The following is an 18,033-nucleotide window of genomic DNA, read 5'->3' as shown; positions in this document are numbered from 1 at the left end:
TATGGAAACATTTGCATTCATGCCAAATGAGAGAGGTAAGCATCAGTTTCACCTTAAATTAATTTGTTTTTGGATTGATGTTTTTACAGCCTTAAAAGCATAGCCTTAACTTTAGAGGATTTGTTGTGGAGAGAAACTAATAACTGTGTTAATGTTTGTAAACAATTTTCTTTACCAGCATTTTAGCCTACATTATTTTTGAATGTAATAATAAAATGCTACATGAGCCTATACGCGACTTATGTTTTTTCCCCTCTCAAAAAGCAATCTTATTCAAGTAGCATTTTTTTAAATAATGCTTTTATAATTTTTAAATATCTTAAAAAATACTTTAATGTCTTTAAAGCATTTGTTTAGTAGCATTGGATATGACTAAGCGCAGCGGGTTAAGTTACTAGATCTCTTCCTGTTCTTTTTTCTTTTTCTTTTTGAGTAAAGAAAATATTGTACTTTATTATTATTATTAGTAGTAGTATAGGCAAAGAATAATAATAAAAAAACAAAAAAAATACCGTTAGTAACTGCTATTTTTTCTACTCGAACCGGTTTCGGAATGGTAATAATACAGAGGAACCTTTTGCATTTGGCTAAGGTCAGTGTCACTACTGATAGCATGAGGCGATACCTGGACCCTACAGAGGTTGCACAGCAGTCCAACTCCTCCAGGATGGCACATCAATACGTGCCATTGCCAGAAGGTTTGCGGTGTCTCCCAGCACAGTCTCAACAGCATGGAGGAGATTCCAGGAGACAAGCAGTTACTCTAGGAGAGCTGGACAGGGCCGTAGAAGGTCCTTATCCCATCAGCAGGACTGGTATATGTTCCTTTGTGCAAGGAGGACAGTGTTGCCAGATTGGAGGGATGATTTCCAGTCCAAAAGCTCACAAAAACCCACCCAAAATTGGAACTGTCAAAATAAGGTGATATAATGTAAGTCAAGGTTGATAAGAGCCTTTTTTAACTCCTTATAACAAAATAACTATGACAAAATAATATAAATATAATGCTAGATAAATTTCACATGGATCAAATCGGGGCAAATACATTATAGAGAACTACCAAATATGATTAAAATATGCAAGCAAACACTGTCAAAACGACAATCAAGAAATTAACCGATACCCTCGAAAGACACATGCATCATTTTCAATGTCAACAGTCAGAATTTAAATGCAAAAAAGTGCCCAATATAAGTGATCAGAATAAGCAACGTAATTATAGGTATTTCACACTCGTTCATGCACACACCATGATAGTCAAAACTGTCATTCTGTATAATAATCCGACAATTAAAAAAAATTTACAACAATAATGCTCTTACCTTCGTGTCGCTCTATAATTTCACACAGAACTAAATCTTTCGTGAAGTTCCTATTGAACATAATATAGAATTTTTCACAGTCAAAACTAACAAGTCCAGCATCTGGACCATTTAAAAGATAAGACACAATCGTATAGATATAAATAGACGTTATTATTTATAAACAATAAATAATCACGTCTGTCTACTGATCCCTTGTGATTGGCTAAAAGTTCGGCCGTGGCGTCAACATCAGTACAAGTCTCTTTGCAATGTGCGCGTGTTTTGTAACGTTGTGATGACTAATTGGATGCATGAAGGCTAAATATATGCACACTTGGGCTTGTTTATTAACCAATTAGCCTATACAATTTATATGTTTTGAAAACCGCCAAACTGACCAAAAACCAGCCAAAATTTTGTCCACCCGCCCAAGCTAATATTTACCCGCACAATCAAATTCAAAACCGCCCAATTTGGCGGAAACCCACCCAATCTGGCAACACTGAAGGAGGAACAGGATGAGCACTGCCACAGCCCTACAAAATGACCTCCAGCAGGCCACTGGTGTGAATGTCTCTGACTAAACAATCAGAAACAGACTTCATGAGGGTGGCCTGAGGGCCTGACATCCTCTAGTGGGCCCTGTGCTCACTGCCCGGCACGGTGGAGCTTGATTGGCATTTGCCATTGAACACTAGAATTGGCAGGTCTGCCACTGGCGCCCTGTGCTTTTCACAGATGAGAGCAGGTTCACCCTGAGCACATGTGACAGACGTGAAAGGGTCTGGAGAACCCGTGGAGAACATTATGCTGCCTGTAACATCATTCAGCATGACCGGTTTGGTGGTGGGTCAGTGATGGTCTGGGGAGGCATATCCATGGAGGGACGAACAGACCTCTACTTGCTAGACAATGGCACCCTGACTGCTATTAGGTTTTGGGATTAAATTCTTGGATCCTTTGTCAGGCCCTACGCTGGTGCAGTGGGTCCTGGGTTCCTCCTGGTGCCCGACAATGCCTCATGTGGCAAGTGTATGCAAGCAGTTCCTGGAGGATGAAGGAACTGATACCATTGAATGGCCCCCATGCTCGGCTGACTTAAATCCAATAGAACACCTCTGGGACATTATGTTTCGGTCCATCTGATGCCGCCAGGTTGCACCTCAGACTGTCCAGGAGCTCAGTGATGCCCTGGTCCAGATCTGGGAGGAAATACCCCAGGACACTATCTGTTGTCTCATTAGGAGCATGCCCCGACGTTGTCAGGCATGCATACAAGCACATGAGGGCTACTGAGTACCATTTTGAGTTGCTGCAATGAAATTTCAGCAAAATGGACTAGCCTGCTGCATCATTTTTTTCACTTTGATTTTCGGGGTGTCTTTTAATTCAGTTGTTTGATAATTTTCATTTACAATCTGAATTACGGAAATGTTGGGACTTTTTTTAAATGTGAATAAAATGAAAACTAAAATAATTTCAAATCACATGAGCCAACAGTTTAATCACAATAGAACATAGATAACAAATGTTTAAACTGAGAAATTTTCCAATTTTATGCACAAAATGAGCTAATTTCAAATTTGATGCCTGCTACAGGTCTCAAAATAATTGGGACGGGGGCATGTTTACCATGGTGTAGCATCTCCTCTTCTTTTTAAAACAGTTTGAAGATGTCTGGGCATCAAGGTTATGAGTTTCTGGAGTTTTGGTGTTGGAATTTGGTCCCATTCTTGCCTGATTTCCAGCTGCTGAAGAGTTCGTGGTCATCTTTGACGTATTTTGCATTTAATGATGTGCCAAATGTCCTCTATAGGTGAAAGATCTGGACTGCAGGAAGGCCAATTCAGCACCCGGACTCTTCTACTACGAAGCCATGCTGTTGTAATAGTTGCAGTATATGGTTTTGCATTGTCCTTCTGAAATAAACAAGGCATTCCCTGAAATAGATATTGTCTGGAGGGGAGCATATGTTGCTCTAAAACCTTTATATACCTTTCAGCATTCATAGTGCTTTCCAAAACATGCAAGCTGCCCATACCGTATGCACTTATAGAGATGCTGGCTTTTGAACTGAATGCTGATAACACGCTGGAAGGTCTCCCTCCTCTTTAGCCTGGAGGACACAGCGTCTGTGATTTCCAACAAGAATGTCAAATTTGGACTCGTCTGACCATAGAACACTTTTCCATAGAACACTTTTTTCCACTCTTTTTTTAAATGAGCCTTGGCCCACAGGACACGACGGCGCTTCTGGACCATGTTCACATATGGCTTCCTTTTTGCATGATAGAGCTTTAGTTGGCATCTGTAGATGGCACGGCGGTTTATGAACAGTGGAAGTATTCCTGGGCCCATTTAGTAATGTCAGTGACAAAATCATGCCGATGAGTGATGCGGTGTTGTCTGAGTGCCCGAAGACCACAGGCATCCAACAAAGGTCTTCGGCCTTGTCCCTTATGCACAGAGATTTCTCCAGTTTCTCTGAATCTTTTGATGATGTTATGCAATGTAGATGATGAGATTCGCAAAGCCTTTGCAATTTGACGTCGAGGAACGTTGTTTTTAAAGTATTCCACAATCTTTTTACGCACTCTTTCACAGATTAGAGATCGTCTGCCCATCTTCACTTCTCTATAGACATCTCTATATAGACATCCATATCTAAGACATACCTATATTATAGCTAATCATGTTACAGACCTGGGCCCGTATGCATAAAACTTCTCAGAAATGCTCTTAAGAATAGTCTTAAGCTTTGACTTAAGTGTCAATTTTTTTTTCTAAGAGTAGGAGACTTTTATAAAGAAGCTAAAAGCAACTTTCAGTGAAGTCTAAGACTGGTTCTTAAGGCCTTTCCACACTGAGCGCGAAAAAGCTAAACGAATTTCCACACGATGATGCGCGGGAATAAAACAATAGCTTCCTATGGATGCTTCCACAGACCGCGAACATTCGCGCACCGAAAATGCAAATGTTTTTTTTTTCGTCCAGTCTGACGAATCTTTTGAGTTTCGCAAAGCGAAAACACGGGCAATCCAATTAGATTTGAGCATTACATCACGTGACCAGAGCAACTGCTGTTGACCGCGTCGCGGTGGCGCTAAAAGCTCAGAAGACTGTATTGAGCAAGAACGTAAAAACGCCGAAGTAGAGGACTTTTTCCGCAAGAGAGAAGAGTGACTTCCGAGTTCTTGTTATTGTTGGTATTTAAGAACAGACTACTCTAACATGTTCTTTGTACAGAATAACATATTAATTCTCCACTGAATCATGTGATCTGACGAACAGTGATCCGGTCATCCGCAAGCGTGAGTTTTTATGAGTCAAAGCTCGTTCATCTAGACCTGTCAATCATGTAATCGTATCTCTTTCACTTCTGTATATATAAAAAAGAGAGAAATACTTTTCTACACATGAAATATGAAAGCAAATAGACCTATAATTGTGAAGATAGGTTTTCTGTATATGTTTTTATGCAGTTCATGGTATTTATTTTAACAATAAAGGATGTTTATGACACATGACAATTGATCGGTCCATTATAAAACGTGCAGAGTGCATGTCTGCCTATTATAGAATCAAAATCCATTTTAGATCACAATCGGAAGTTATTACATGCACTCGATGATGATTTAAAGTGGGTTTTGAGCAAAAACGTTAATAATTACATACATTTTCAATGTAGCGTGATGCTAATTGTACCTCTAATTATTTCAGATGTATTCTTGTAAGCATTATAGATATTTTGTGTTTCTGATGAAGAAACACAAGTTATTTATCTTAGTTTAATGCTGTATATTGAGCAACGGACGATGTAAACCACACGAGATATACGCGTCATGAAGAAAAAAAACATTGTTGGTCGGCACCCCTTAGCATGCAGGCGTGAATTAGCAGAAGGCAAATATTCGTTTAGTGCTCTGTGTGAAAGCAACATTCGCGGGCGATTTGCCTCAGTGTGGAAAGGCCTTTGAGTGTTGACTGAGGTGACACTTACACTGCCCTCCAAAAGTTTGGAAACACCCCTGGCAAAGTGTGGTTTTGGCTTCACCTTCCAACTAGACAATGACCCCAAGCACACTTCCAAGCTGTGCAAATCCTATTTGGAGAGGAAACAGTCAGCTGGCATCATGTCTGTCATGGAATGGCATCCCCAATCACCCGACCTCAACCCAATTGAGCTACTATGGGAGAAACTGGACCGTGATGTCCGTAAGAAGTGTCCAACCAGTGTGAATCATCTTTGGGCAATCCTTCAGGAGGCTTGGAGTAATATATCAAGTCAATGTTTGAATAAACTGACAGCTCGGATGCCCAGATTACGCAGAGCTGTAATAGCTGCTAATGGTGGATATTTTGATGAATCGAAAAATTATGTTTTTTTTTATGTATAAACTAATAAATATATATATAATGTAATAAAATATATTTTCGTAGTTTGTGTTGTCCCTTATCAGTGCAATATTATCACAAATTAAAAAGGATTCATGCAATTATATCCAAAACCCCACTGTTCTAGGGCGTTTCCAAACTTTTGGAGGTTATTATTATTATTATTATTATAAACTTATTGGGTGGTTGTTCTGCACACTTGATCAACAAACTACGGCTGGTTCAAAATGCAGCGGCTAGAGTTCTTACTAGAACCAGGAAGTATGACCAAATTAGTCCGCTGCGTTCTCAAAACTCTGGCCGTTTGATAATACATAGAATATCAAAATTGACTGCGGGCAGCAGATCTTTTTCATATTTAGCACCCAAACTCTGGAACAATCTACCTAACGCTGTTCGGGAGGCAGACACACTCTGTCAGTTTAAATCTAGATTAAAGACATATTTGTGTCAAAATGGCGTCTTTAAATGGAATACAAAATGGCGCCGCTGTGTTTGGACAAATGTGTTGCTCGCAAATGTCCAATCCTTGGAAAATAAGATGGACGATCTTAGAGCCAGGATTAGTTTCCAACGGGACATAAGGGACTGTAACATCCTTTGTTTGTCAGAAACGTGGCTTTCGTCCATGATCCCGGACACCGCTGTAATGCCCAGTGAGAACTTCTCTGTTTTTCGGACAGACAGAACAGCAGAGGCTGGTAAATCCAGGGGTGGAGGTGTGTGTTTCATGATTAACAAGAAATGGTGTGATCCCAGGAATATCTCCATTCTGTCGCGTTCCTGCTCACCTCATCTGGAACATCTTACCATTATTTGCCGCCCATTTTATCTGCCCTGGGAGTTTTCATCAATCATTGTCACTGCTGTGTACATTCCACCACAGGCAGACACCGGCTTGACTTTGTCTAAACTTCACGATGTGCTCAGCGGCTACATTAACAAACATCCTGATGCTGCCTTCATCATCGCGGGAGACTTTAACAAAGCCAATCTCAAGCAGGTCATGCCGAACTTTTATCAACATGTACCCTGTCCAACTAGAGGACCAAACACACTGGATCATTGCTACACTCAGTTCAAGAATGCCTACAAAGCCCGCTCACTACCGGCTTTTGGAAAATCGGACCATGCCGCCATTTTTCTAACACCGGAATACACACAAAGGCTCGTTCAGGAAACTCCGGTGCAGAGAGTAACGCGCTGGTCCTCCCACTCAGAGACTATGCTGCAGGCGTCGACTGGGACATGTTCCGGGCGAGTTCATCTGACGTCAGCGAGTTCACGGATGTAGCATTAAGCTTTGTAAACATGCTAACCGAGCAAGCTACAGAAACAATAACTGTAAGGACATTCTCCAATCAGAAACCGTGGGTGGACAGATCAATCCGTGCTGCGGTTAACACACGCACTGCAGCTTATACTGAGGCTCTTCTGACCGGGAATATGCGCGAGTACAAAGCATCGTGCTATGCTCTCCGATGCGCAGTAAGAGCCGCTAAACACAGATACAGAGAGAGAATTGAGTCTCATTTCCAGCTCAATGACTCACGACGGATGTGGCAGGGACTGAGGACCATCTGTGCCTTTGGAAACAAACCCTCCACGGAGGTGAGAGCAGATCCGTTGCTGGCCGACGAGTTAAACATCTTCTACGGCCGCTTCAATTGCAATGGCGCCGGCGCGTCCCTGCCGTCCAGCGCGTCAGGAAGCAGCAGGCAGAGCAGCGATGATCCCTTTATCACCGTGTCGGAGGATGAGGTTCGGAGGGCGCTAAAGAAAGTGAATGTCAGGAAAGCAGCCGGACCTGATGGGATAACCGGCCGTGTTCTGAGGTCCTGCGCCGATCAGCTCGCTGGTTTGTTCACTTCCATCTTTAATGAGTCCCTTGCTACCTCCGTGGTTCCCGCCTCATTCAAAAAATCTGTCATTATCCCTGTGCCAAAGAACAATAAACCCTCTTGCCTGAATGACTGTCGCCCAGTTGCACTCACATCTATAGTCATGAAGGTTTTTGAGAGACTTGTAAAGAGCCACATCTGCTCCTCCATATCTGATACTTTGGACCCTCTTCAGTTTGCCTATCGCCCAAACAGGGGTGCGTTTCCCGAACAACGACGTAACTCGCTGATTAACCACCATAATACGATCCATCGTTTTGGAAACGAACTAACTAGTCACGACTGTTTCCCGAAACCATAGTACCTGTGTTGCAGATCCATCGTTTAAACCACATTAGTTCAACAACATAGGGCCATTGTTAATGACGTCACACACATGTGGTGGAGGAATAACTTAAGCTATTTAACTGATTAGAGATCTCTAAGATGCTACTATATTGAACATGGCACCTACTGACTAATTTACTGATTTTTGTTCCCTGTCATTTTGCTTTATTTGATGTTTGATTAATCGCGGGTTCCCTCTTACGTCATACTCTTCAAAAAGCGGTGCTTACAATGGACGTGCAAAAACACATAATTAAAATGCATTTATATTTACATAGAATGGACGATACAGATAGTACTGCATGCTAGCTTGCTTGTTGTGCCCAAGAGCATATTTATTTATGCCCACATATCTTACTAACAATAAACTATGCTTCTAACCACAGGTCGAGAGCTGTAGTTCCAACCACGTAAGTTTGCATTTTAAGTTACGCTGATTGCGAACGTTCGTTTGAACTATGGTTTCGGGAAACACCGAATCGTTGAACTATGCTGGTAACGACGGAACTTGCGACCATAGTTGGCTAACGATGCCTTTGGGAAACGCACCCCTGATCTACTGACGATGCCATCTCTCACGTCCTCCACTCTTCCCTCACACACTTGGACAGCAACAATGGGAATTATGTAAGGCTGCTATTCATTGACCATAGCTCAGCTTTCAATACTATAGTCCCCATCAAGCTGGCATCTAAACTCACAGACCTCGGCCTAAACTCCTCACTCTGGGACTGGATTCAAGACTTCCTCACCGGCAGACCTCAAGTGGTGAAAGTTGGCCAGTTCACCTCAAACCCCATCACCCTGAACGTAGGAGCCCCACAGGGCTGTGTCCTGAGTCCCCTGCTTTACTCTATCTACACGCATGACTGCGTGTCCTCTCACAGCTCCACATCTATTATCAAATTCGCTGATGATACTGTGGTTCTGGGCCTCATCTCCAACAACGACGAGACCGCTTACTTGGACGAGGTAGAGAGACTCACATCATGGTGCCAGGACAACTGTCTCTCTCTGAATGTGAGCAAAACGAAAGAGCTGATCATGGACTTTAGGAAGAGACAGCAGCAGCCCTACACTCCTCTTATGATCAGTGGGACCCCTGTGGAGAGAATGAGTAGCTCTCGGTGTAAACATCTCCAAGAACCTGACTTGGACTACACACATCCAAACACAGGTTAAGAAAGCCAGGCAAAGACTGTACCATCTGCGTCAGCTGAGGAAATTCAGGGTCTCACCAGCAATCCTGAAAACTTTCTATTCAGGGACCATAGAAAGTGTATTGACTCAGTGCATTTCAGTGTGGTATGGAAACAGCTCAAATCAGGACTGCAAAGCACTACAGAGAGTTGTGCGCTTAGCTGAGCACATCTCAGGGTCTGCTCTCCCCTCTCTGCAGGACATCTACCTCAAACGCTGCAAAAATAGAGCTGTCAAAATAATCAAGGACTCAAATCACCCTGGTAACCGTCTATTCACTTTGCTTCCATCTGGTAAGTGCTTCCGTAGCCTGATGGCAAAAACTGAGAGACTTAGGAGGAGCTTCTTCCCCCAGGCCATCAGGCTCCTAAACTCTAACTCCGTGTCATAACATCACATGACTCCATGTAAATATCACCATACCAATAGCTATTCATAATTTTTCTCTACCTCATATTGCTGCTATTTAAATACCCTGTACAACGTTTTGCACATTCTTTTTGCACGTTCCTCTTATTACTATTTAAGTCAACAACATACTGACCTGCACATTTATATTTATATTTTTTATCTTTTATTTTATTGTATTCTCTTATTTTTTCTACTTTTCTTTTTCTTAACCCTCTAAGCGCCAAAGTCGCAAAATTGAGACAAGACGTCATACTTCATGAAATGGGCTGTAGTTCCTAATCTGGTGTAATGGCTCATTTGTATTCCCTTCCACTAGATGGCAGACATGTAGTACTTCGATTCTAGACCAAAAGTGTCAGAGGAAATAGCAGAGTAAGTGAGCTATAGTGTCATTGATGCGGAAGCAATTCAGTTCATAGCGTCTGAGTAAATTGTGAGATTTGTGAGAGAAAATCGCCAAACGGCTAATAAAAAGTTGTACTGTGAGGATGTGTTGCAAATGTCATTCGCCGATTCTGACTCTGAAGGGGAATATTTGCCTTTTGGAAATGACGATCGGCCGTCTAATGATCGCGCTTCTCCTGGTACATCTTTTCCGCGCAATGGTGCCGCTGCGCAAGGCGCGATCGTTCACAAAGGACAAACAAGTGATCATTTCAACACTTTGCCCAACGGGGATGGGGGTGGCAGGGGTGGACGTGGTCTTAGTGTCCATAGGAGAGCTGTTGCTCTCTAATAATCGGCCAGATTGCGCTGTTTGTTCTGATCGCGCGCGCTCTAAGGGCTGCCGGCAGACAGTACAGGTGCAGTCAGTTTGGGGCAGGTCTGTGCGCTGTGCCATGCAATGAGAGGTACCATACTCTCAAGAACTATAAACTGTCACATAGATACCTGATTGGGCAGATAGCTGGTCAACTGATCAAAAAATAGGCACATGTATTTTACTATGGCACAGTAATATAGTAATAATTTACTACTTTCTCCTGTTTTACTGTTGATTTCCTCTTTTCCTGATCATTTGGAATGAGGATAAAAAGACAAAAAAAACAACAACAACATGCAAATAAGTTCAAACATCCATTCAATATCTATTATTTCCTGAATATTACTGATGAACTGATCAAAAAGTAGGCTACTGTTCACATGCGTTTTACTACTATATAGTATAGTAATATAGTAATAATTTAGTACTTTCTCCTGTTTTATTGTTGGTTTACTCTTTCTCCTCATTCCAAATAATCAGAAAAAAGACAAAAAAACCAAACAAAAAAAATCAAACATCAATTCAATATACTATTTCCTAAATATTATGAAATTCAAGAGGGCCGCCCCTGATGACGTCATAATATGCAAATTAGATGGAATTTGCAGGGGAAGTCGTGGCCTAATGGTTAGAGAGTCGGTCTCGTAATCGAAAGGTTGCGGGTTCGAGTCCCCGGCCGGCAGGGATTGTAGGTGGGAGGAGTGAATGTACAGCGCTCTCTCCACCCTCAATACCACGACTGAGGTGCCCTTGAGCAAGGCACCGAACCCCCAACTGCTCCCCGGGCGCTGCAGCATGGCTGCCCACTGCTCCGGGTGTGTGTTCACGGTGTGTGTGTGTGTGTGTGTGTGTGCATTTGTTCACTACTCACTGCTGTGTGTGTGCACTTGGATGGGTTAAACGCAGAGCACCAATTTCGAGTATGGGTCACCATACTTGACAATACGTCACGACTTTACTTTACTTTACTTTAAGATGAGTATATTTACACCCCACATAAACTTTCGGTCATGCCCAACATTTTTCTAATTTACAGTAGATCTCTATCTTTAAGCCATTTCAAGCCACAAGCTTTTGAACTCTTGATGTCAAAATCCAGCATTTTTTCCAAAAAACCCTGGCGCCTAAAGGGTTAATATCTGTATACTTTATAATTGCACTGTCCTTAGAGCGGACCTGACCTACATTTCACTGCTGGTTATACCCTGTTTAATTGTGTATGTGAAAAATAAAAATCTTGAATTTCTTTAACCTGGTTTACACATAACACACTAACACACTTCTATTATTCAAATCTGTTAAAGAATTGTTAGGCTGCATTAATTAGATCAACCGGAACCGGGAACACTCCCCATAACACATGATGCACTCGTTACATCGTAAGAAGAATGGCATCTACGCTAATATTTGTCTGTTTCTTTCTTATTCTGTTTCTCAGTCCGTGTCCGGATCAGATGGTGGATCGGCGCCGGGAGATGATGTCTCCCTGATCGTCGGCGGAGGCTGGGACACCTGGATGAGCCCCGGGGACATATCACCAGTGAAGACCTCGACTTAAATACAATAAAAATAAAACAAAATAACTAAAAATATAATAAAATACCTAACTACATAATACTATTATTGTTATAAATTGCAATAATATAAAATAGAAATAAATACAATTATACATTTAATATTTTTATTAAAACAATGAGTAAACAATAAATAAACAATAATATCCTGGCCAGAGGAGAACTGGCCCCCCCGACTGAGCCTGGTTTCTCCCAAGATTTTTTTTTCTCCATTCTGTCACAGAGGGAGTTTTGGTTCCTTGCCGCTGTCGCCTCTGGCTTGCTCAGTTGGGGACACTTAATTTCTAGTGATTATCATCAATTTGATTTCGCAGATAATATTTAAACTAAACTGAGCTAGACAATGTCATCTCTGAATTCAATAATGAAATGCCTTAACTGAAAGTGTTTCATCTTATTTTTATACATTACTGACACTCTATCCTCCAATTTGATACTGTTAAGTGCTTTGACACAATCTGTATTGTTAAAAGCGCTATATATATAAATAAAGGTGACTTGACTTGACTTGACTAGTCAATGTGCCAGTGTTGCCAATTTGGTGATTGTGTCACTAGATTTTGTGACTTCATCATCCCCTTAGAGACTTTTTTACAAAAGCCTAGCAACAAAATAAGTCTCTTGGACTAACCTCATCTCTATCCCGAGACTCTCACATGACGTCATAAAGTGAGTTCACTGATCTGTTTAAATATAAATATGGATCAGTGAACTCACCTTTATGAGGTCATCTAGCAACATTAAGTGACCAGGTTTAGCTGCTTTCAATTGAAAGCAGTTGGCAACACTGGTCAGTGTTTTTTTGTCCATTGTATTTTAATGGTTTAAGTGAAATGTGAAAAAAAAATGTAAATAAAAAAATCCACATATCACTTTTGGCCACTGTTGTGTTTGGCCAAAAGTGGCCATTAACTACTACTTCATTTCAGCAGTATTGACTTGAGTGGAAAAAGTTATTAAATTTCTTACTTTGTCAGTTACAAAAAAAATAAAAAAAAAAAAAAATAAGTTTGTATAATTTTTAGTGCTGTAAAATCGATTAAAAAATGTAATCGCGTTAATCACAGTCATGAGCTGTGATTAATCACGATTAATCGCAAATTTAAAATATAGGATTTACCTGTAAATGTATTGAAATAAAGAAATGCATGACAAACTAGTTTATGAAAACATAACCTTTCACACGTCCGCCAAGACATAACTTAATCCTTATTATTATTTAGTTTTTCAGCCATTATCAGCCTTTATACTGGCAATAAAATGTCTACCAAGTCACATCACTTCAATCCCAGTACACATTTACCCAACTATTATCAAAAGTATTTCTAAATAAATACAACAAAACATTTTCTTGCGACCTTACATGAAGTATTATAACAAAATGCATTATGAAGAAGAATTTGACCTGTTCTGCAGGTGCATTAGAGACTAACATTAGCGTCATGCTACATAAGACAATTTATGAGATTAATAGTGCACTTTTACTCAGAACTCACTTTAAACCACCATCGAGTGTTTGTAATAACTTCCTTTTGCGATCACATGTGTATATTTTGGGCAGCCGCGGTACATTATAAAAGTAGCCCAAAAAAACCGCAACCCACGGCTCTGTAACCCACGGCGACTCTATTTTCAAAATAGCCCAATTGTGCGGGAAAACCACGACCCTGGCAACATTGGTTCGCTGTACCCTTATCACATAGGAGTAGACATATCTCTCGTGCACTGTCCCTCTCTCTCTCTCTCTCTCGGACACACTCGCTCTGTCGCTCTGCGTTAGCTTCACTTTTGTCTAGCCCGGCGCCTCATAATCACACAATCCCTGCGTCCCAATATGCATACTATCCACCCTATCTGCCCTAAATAGTATTGAAAATTACTAATATCACATAGAATTTAGGATGTATAGTGTGCACATTGGGACACAGGCAATGATAGATCACCTTCTGCGCTGCAATGATGGCAAGAAGTTGGGGTCAAACCTTATCAAACGATTAATTTGCGGTAAAAAAATAACGCATTAAAATGTTTAGATTAATCGCATGTGTTAACGTTGACAGCACTAATCATTTTATCAACTCCATATCATCATATAACTCCAATATGTCATATCTTCGCTGGAGAGTGTTTGTCTCCTCTTTGCTGCCATCTTGTTACTCGTGACTAGGTTAGGAGACCTCTCCAGCTCTCTTAAATAATTTAGGAGCTGAGACCTAGTCTTAACACTTATGGCGCTTTTCCACAGCGTGGTACGACTCCGAGGTGGTACTAAAAAAAGTACCAGGTACCAGGTACTGTACCCAGTGGAAAAAAAACCAAAAGTGTGCCGTACTGAACTGTACCGTGCTGTACTATGCAGTGGAAAAGCTATATTAGGAACCTTTATGAATCACTCTTATTCTTAAGTCTAGGAATGAGAGTAAAATTACGTCATTCTTAGAATTTTGACACACTTAGGACTAAACTTTACTCAGAGCGACTTTATACATATGGGCCCTGATGTCAATTAACTTAATTAGTTGCTAGATGTTCTCCCAGGTGAATCTTTTCAAAATGCCTTGCTTTTGTTTTCAGCCCTTTGTTGCCCCAGTGTCAACTTTTTTGAGACCTGTAGCAGGCATCAAATTTGAAATGAGCTCATTTAGTGGATAAAAGTGTAAAATGTCTCTTTTTAAACAGCTCAGTATAGATATCCAGCATGATATTATTCCCCATTGAGATCTGATGTGTTTTCAAACTGTTCATTTTTTTGAGCAGTATATTGTATATTTCCACAATACTCTTTTTAAAGTTATTCTGACGTTTACTATTTTTTAACAAGGGTCAGCTTACCGAAGGGATCTTATCGTAATGTTTTATACGTTTCGTTAGGGTCACTCCAGCAGAATAGCAGAGTGTGACAATGTTTAGAAGAAAATATTGTTTTGAAGAGACTAAAGTTCTGCTGTTCATGTGGGGTGCAAAAAAAATAAAAAATAAAAATTCAAGAAGCTAAGTTTAAGTACATCCTTTAGGTAAACTAGTAAAACTATGAGACAATGAAGTGTTCTACTTTTATGAATATTGTACATCAGCAACAGAATTGTATGGTTTCGTCAAGCCAGGCAACCAGTAAAGAAAGAGGTGATGTGTAATTATGGGCAAGTTACGTCTGTCTCTGCCAGCATATACAAAGACTTCCACTAACTGCAATACAGTGTGCACAGATGACTGGAAAATCAAGTATGGCTTGAATATAGACTACACAAAGTCATCACTTTAAAAAAAAAAAAAGTTAATGAGAAGTCAAATAAGAATGAAAACTTGTCCAAACTGCACACAATATAATGTAACAAAGCAGATCCACATAATGGGTTAATGTGCTATGTAGAAACACTGCTAAATCACAATAAAAATGTGAATTAAACCTTTACCTTTTGAGCCTGCGGACGCTACAAAGACAAAAGACAAACTACAATCAAATGAGTGTGCGCACACATATTACAACTTCCCATTATGCTCCTGGTCATTACTTCCTAAAGTGGTGCCTGGATCTGAAATATATTTGGAAGTAAAGGAGAGGTAAAAACTCAATTCATTTTCTCCATAGGGAAATAGTTTTTTTTTTAACAATAACTGATAAACCTTTAAATACAAACTTATAAGCTCTGAGGTTGTTAATTGATATACAGTGGTGGCCAAAATTATTAGAACACTAGTATATTCCGCAGCTAAAAAAATGGTTTTAATTCAGTTATTTCTATATTTTGCTGTAGTGTATCAGTAGGATATATCAGTTTACATTTCCAAACATTCATTTTGCCATTAATTGTAATAATCCAGTGAGATTTTTGTCTGACAACAGCCAGTGCTCCACACAGAGATCTGATCTGATCATCATCCAGTCTGTCTGGAATGACATGAAGAAACAGAACAAACTGTGACAGACTAAATCCAGAAGAACAGTGGTAACATCTCCAAGATGCTTCAAGAAACCTACCAGCAAAGCTATAGTACTGTTATAAATTTTAGGCACTTGTGTAAAAATGCTGTAAAATGACAATGCTGACAAAAATATTGTCATAGAAAAAAAAATAATTATATATATATATATATATATATATATATAATTTTTTTTTTAATCAGTCAACTTCTATTAACTAAATTAAATCAACATTTGGTGTGGCCAAATGTCAAATGATTTTTTTTTATTTTATTTGACAAGATGAATAAAAATAACAAATAGGCTACAATTTCTACTTTTTTTTTTCTCTGCGACACTTTTTCCTATTGTGTTGACATACAGCAAAAGGTTAACAAATTGTGTCTTGAAAAGACAAATAAAAATAAGAAATAACTAAACTTTTTGTACAAACTACATTATTATTTTCTCTGTGACACATTTTTACTACTGAGTTGACAGGAAAATGTTAAATGTCTTGACAAGACGAATAAAATTACAAATAGGCCAACAATTTTGTGCAGACTACACTTTTATGTGTTAGGCTGTCTCTCTTTCAGCAGCGGAAATTTAAATGTGAGATTCTGGAAACAAGATCTAAAATTTAGCAGGAACAGTCATGTCGGGAAGAAAATTATTCTAAGCGGACAGAAGGTGAACAAAGAGTGAATATATAGCGGGAGCAGGTGGGTGCGGAATATAACCTTGCAGGAGCGGGACCAAAAAAGTGTCACCAAAAAGGCCAGATGATGACATTGGGCTGTCCGGCAGAAAAGCTTTTTTCTTTGACCTTGATCCCAGTTTTAGCTATACATGAGGCCCTTGCCGGCACTAAGCTCCTTCAGCGGGCCAGCCTCCTAAGCCTGTTAACACCAACAATTTTTCTTTGGAGGCTGGGCCTGACCACTAGTCAGGAAGCATTTGTCAAGTTTTCTAGTAGGCGCTTCCCATCTTTGCTTAGGCCGCTCGATGCGAAGTTTAGCCAACACCCTTATCAAAGCTTTGAGAACCTCCTCAAATGCTATTAAGTGAGGAGACTGCTCTACGGTTGCACTCGGCTCCTGAACTAAAATCTAAACTACGCAGTACAAATTGCGCTCAGCTTAGAGAATATGGAAACGTTTGCACTGTAGCCTGATCTATATAAAAAAAAAATAAACCAGTACAGACAGTGTATTCAAGTACACTGCATTTTCAGTGGACACAATACACAATACTCTTCTCTGTGTGCATGGTTATACAAAGATTTATATGTGGATTTTCACATGAAAATATGTAAAAAAAAAAATGAAAAAATGTCAAAAACATAAATGAGTCACTTACAGTGCTATCAACATAGGCTTCTGTCCACACCATGTCATGCTCTCGATCAATGACCTTCGGCCGACTGAGCACATGCAGATACTCCATCACATTCTCCTGAACATCTGCCAGTGTGGAGATCTGGGTAAAATAACCTAACAACACAGAAAGAAATGTGAAATTATAATTATAAATATTCAATGCATGTATACAGTACATACACAAAAATTATAAACTATATGCAAAATTAAAAACACTTAGTGATTTGTTGTCTGCTGTCATGAGTGAGACTAAACAGGATTTGTTCAAATGATAATTCTACACTAACACAGAAAATCAAATTGTGATCCATACAGCATACAGCCAAACAGTCAGCTTACAGAAAGTGCTAAGCAATGTTGCTGTCAACAAATCTCACTTTATTATAACACATCATGATGATAGAATACAAATCAAGACAGACAAAAACATTCTACCGACCTGTCATGAATTAAACACTAGAAGATCCTGTTTAAGCTTAATAATTTAATGAAAATGATTTATTTTTTCAGGTGTGCATCAATTTCTAATCTTTAAAAGGTCAATAATTTCTAACATATTAACTAGAAAACAAAGAACTAAAGGATACATTGCTAAAGCTATTAAACTGCTATTAAACTGGACAACTTGTTGAGTGAAAATATCAGTATTTTGATTTATGAAGGATTTACCCCTGGATCTGCACAAAATTAATGAATGAGGCATTTATATAGCACTTTTATAGTGTATTGCTGTACACACAAAGCCCTTTCTCTTCTCAACCACCACCAGTGTGCAGCATCCACTTGGATAATATGATGGCAGCCACAGTACAACCGCACCAGTGCACTCACCAGCTACAGGTGGTGCGGAGAGAGCGATAGAGCCAAGCCAATGA

At 39.8% G+C, this 18,033-nt stretch overlaps 1 protein-coding gene across 3 annotated transcripts in view; it reads right to left on the bottom strand.

The window, feature by feature from the left end:
- Nucleotides 1-18,033, bottom strand: part of LOC306848563 (voltage-dependent calcium channel subunit alpha-2/delta-3-like) — a 235,059-nt gene that overhangs the window by 95,990 nt on the left and 121,036 nt on the right. For all 3 annotated transcript variants that reach the window (XR_013782255.1, XM_079383198.1, XM_079383197.1), the window contains exon 13: nucleotides 17,139-17,272. Coding sequence is in view for 2 of the 3 variants with exons in the window: in XM_079383198.1 (XP_079239324.1) it covers nucleotides 17,139-17,272 (134 nt within the window). In the remaining variant the exon portion in view is untranslated. The remainder of the gene's footprint in view (nucleotides 1-17,138; nucleotides 17,273-18,033) is intronic.

Source organism: Barbus barbus, assembly GCF_936440315.1.
Source record: "Barbus barbus genome assembly, chromosome: 28".
Lineage (NCBI taxonomy): Eukaryota > Metazoa > Chordata > Actinopteri > Cypriniformes > Cyprinidae > Barbus > Barbus barbus.
The sequence above is the reverse complement of the archived record's forward strand: the minus strand, read 5'-3'. Positions and strand labels throughout refer to the sequence as shown.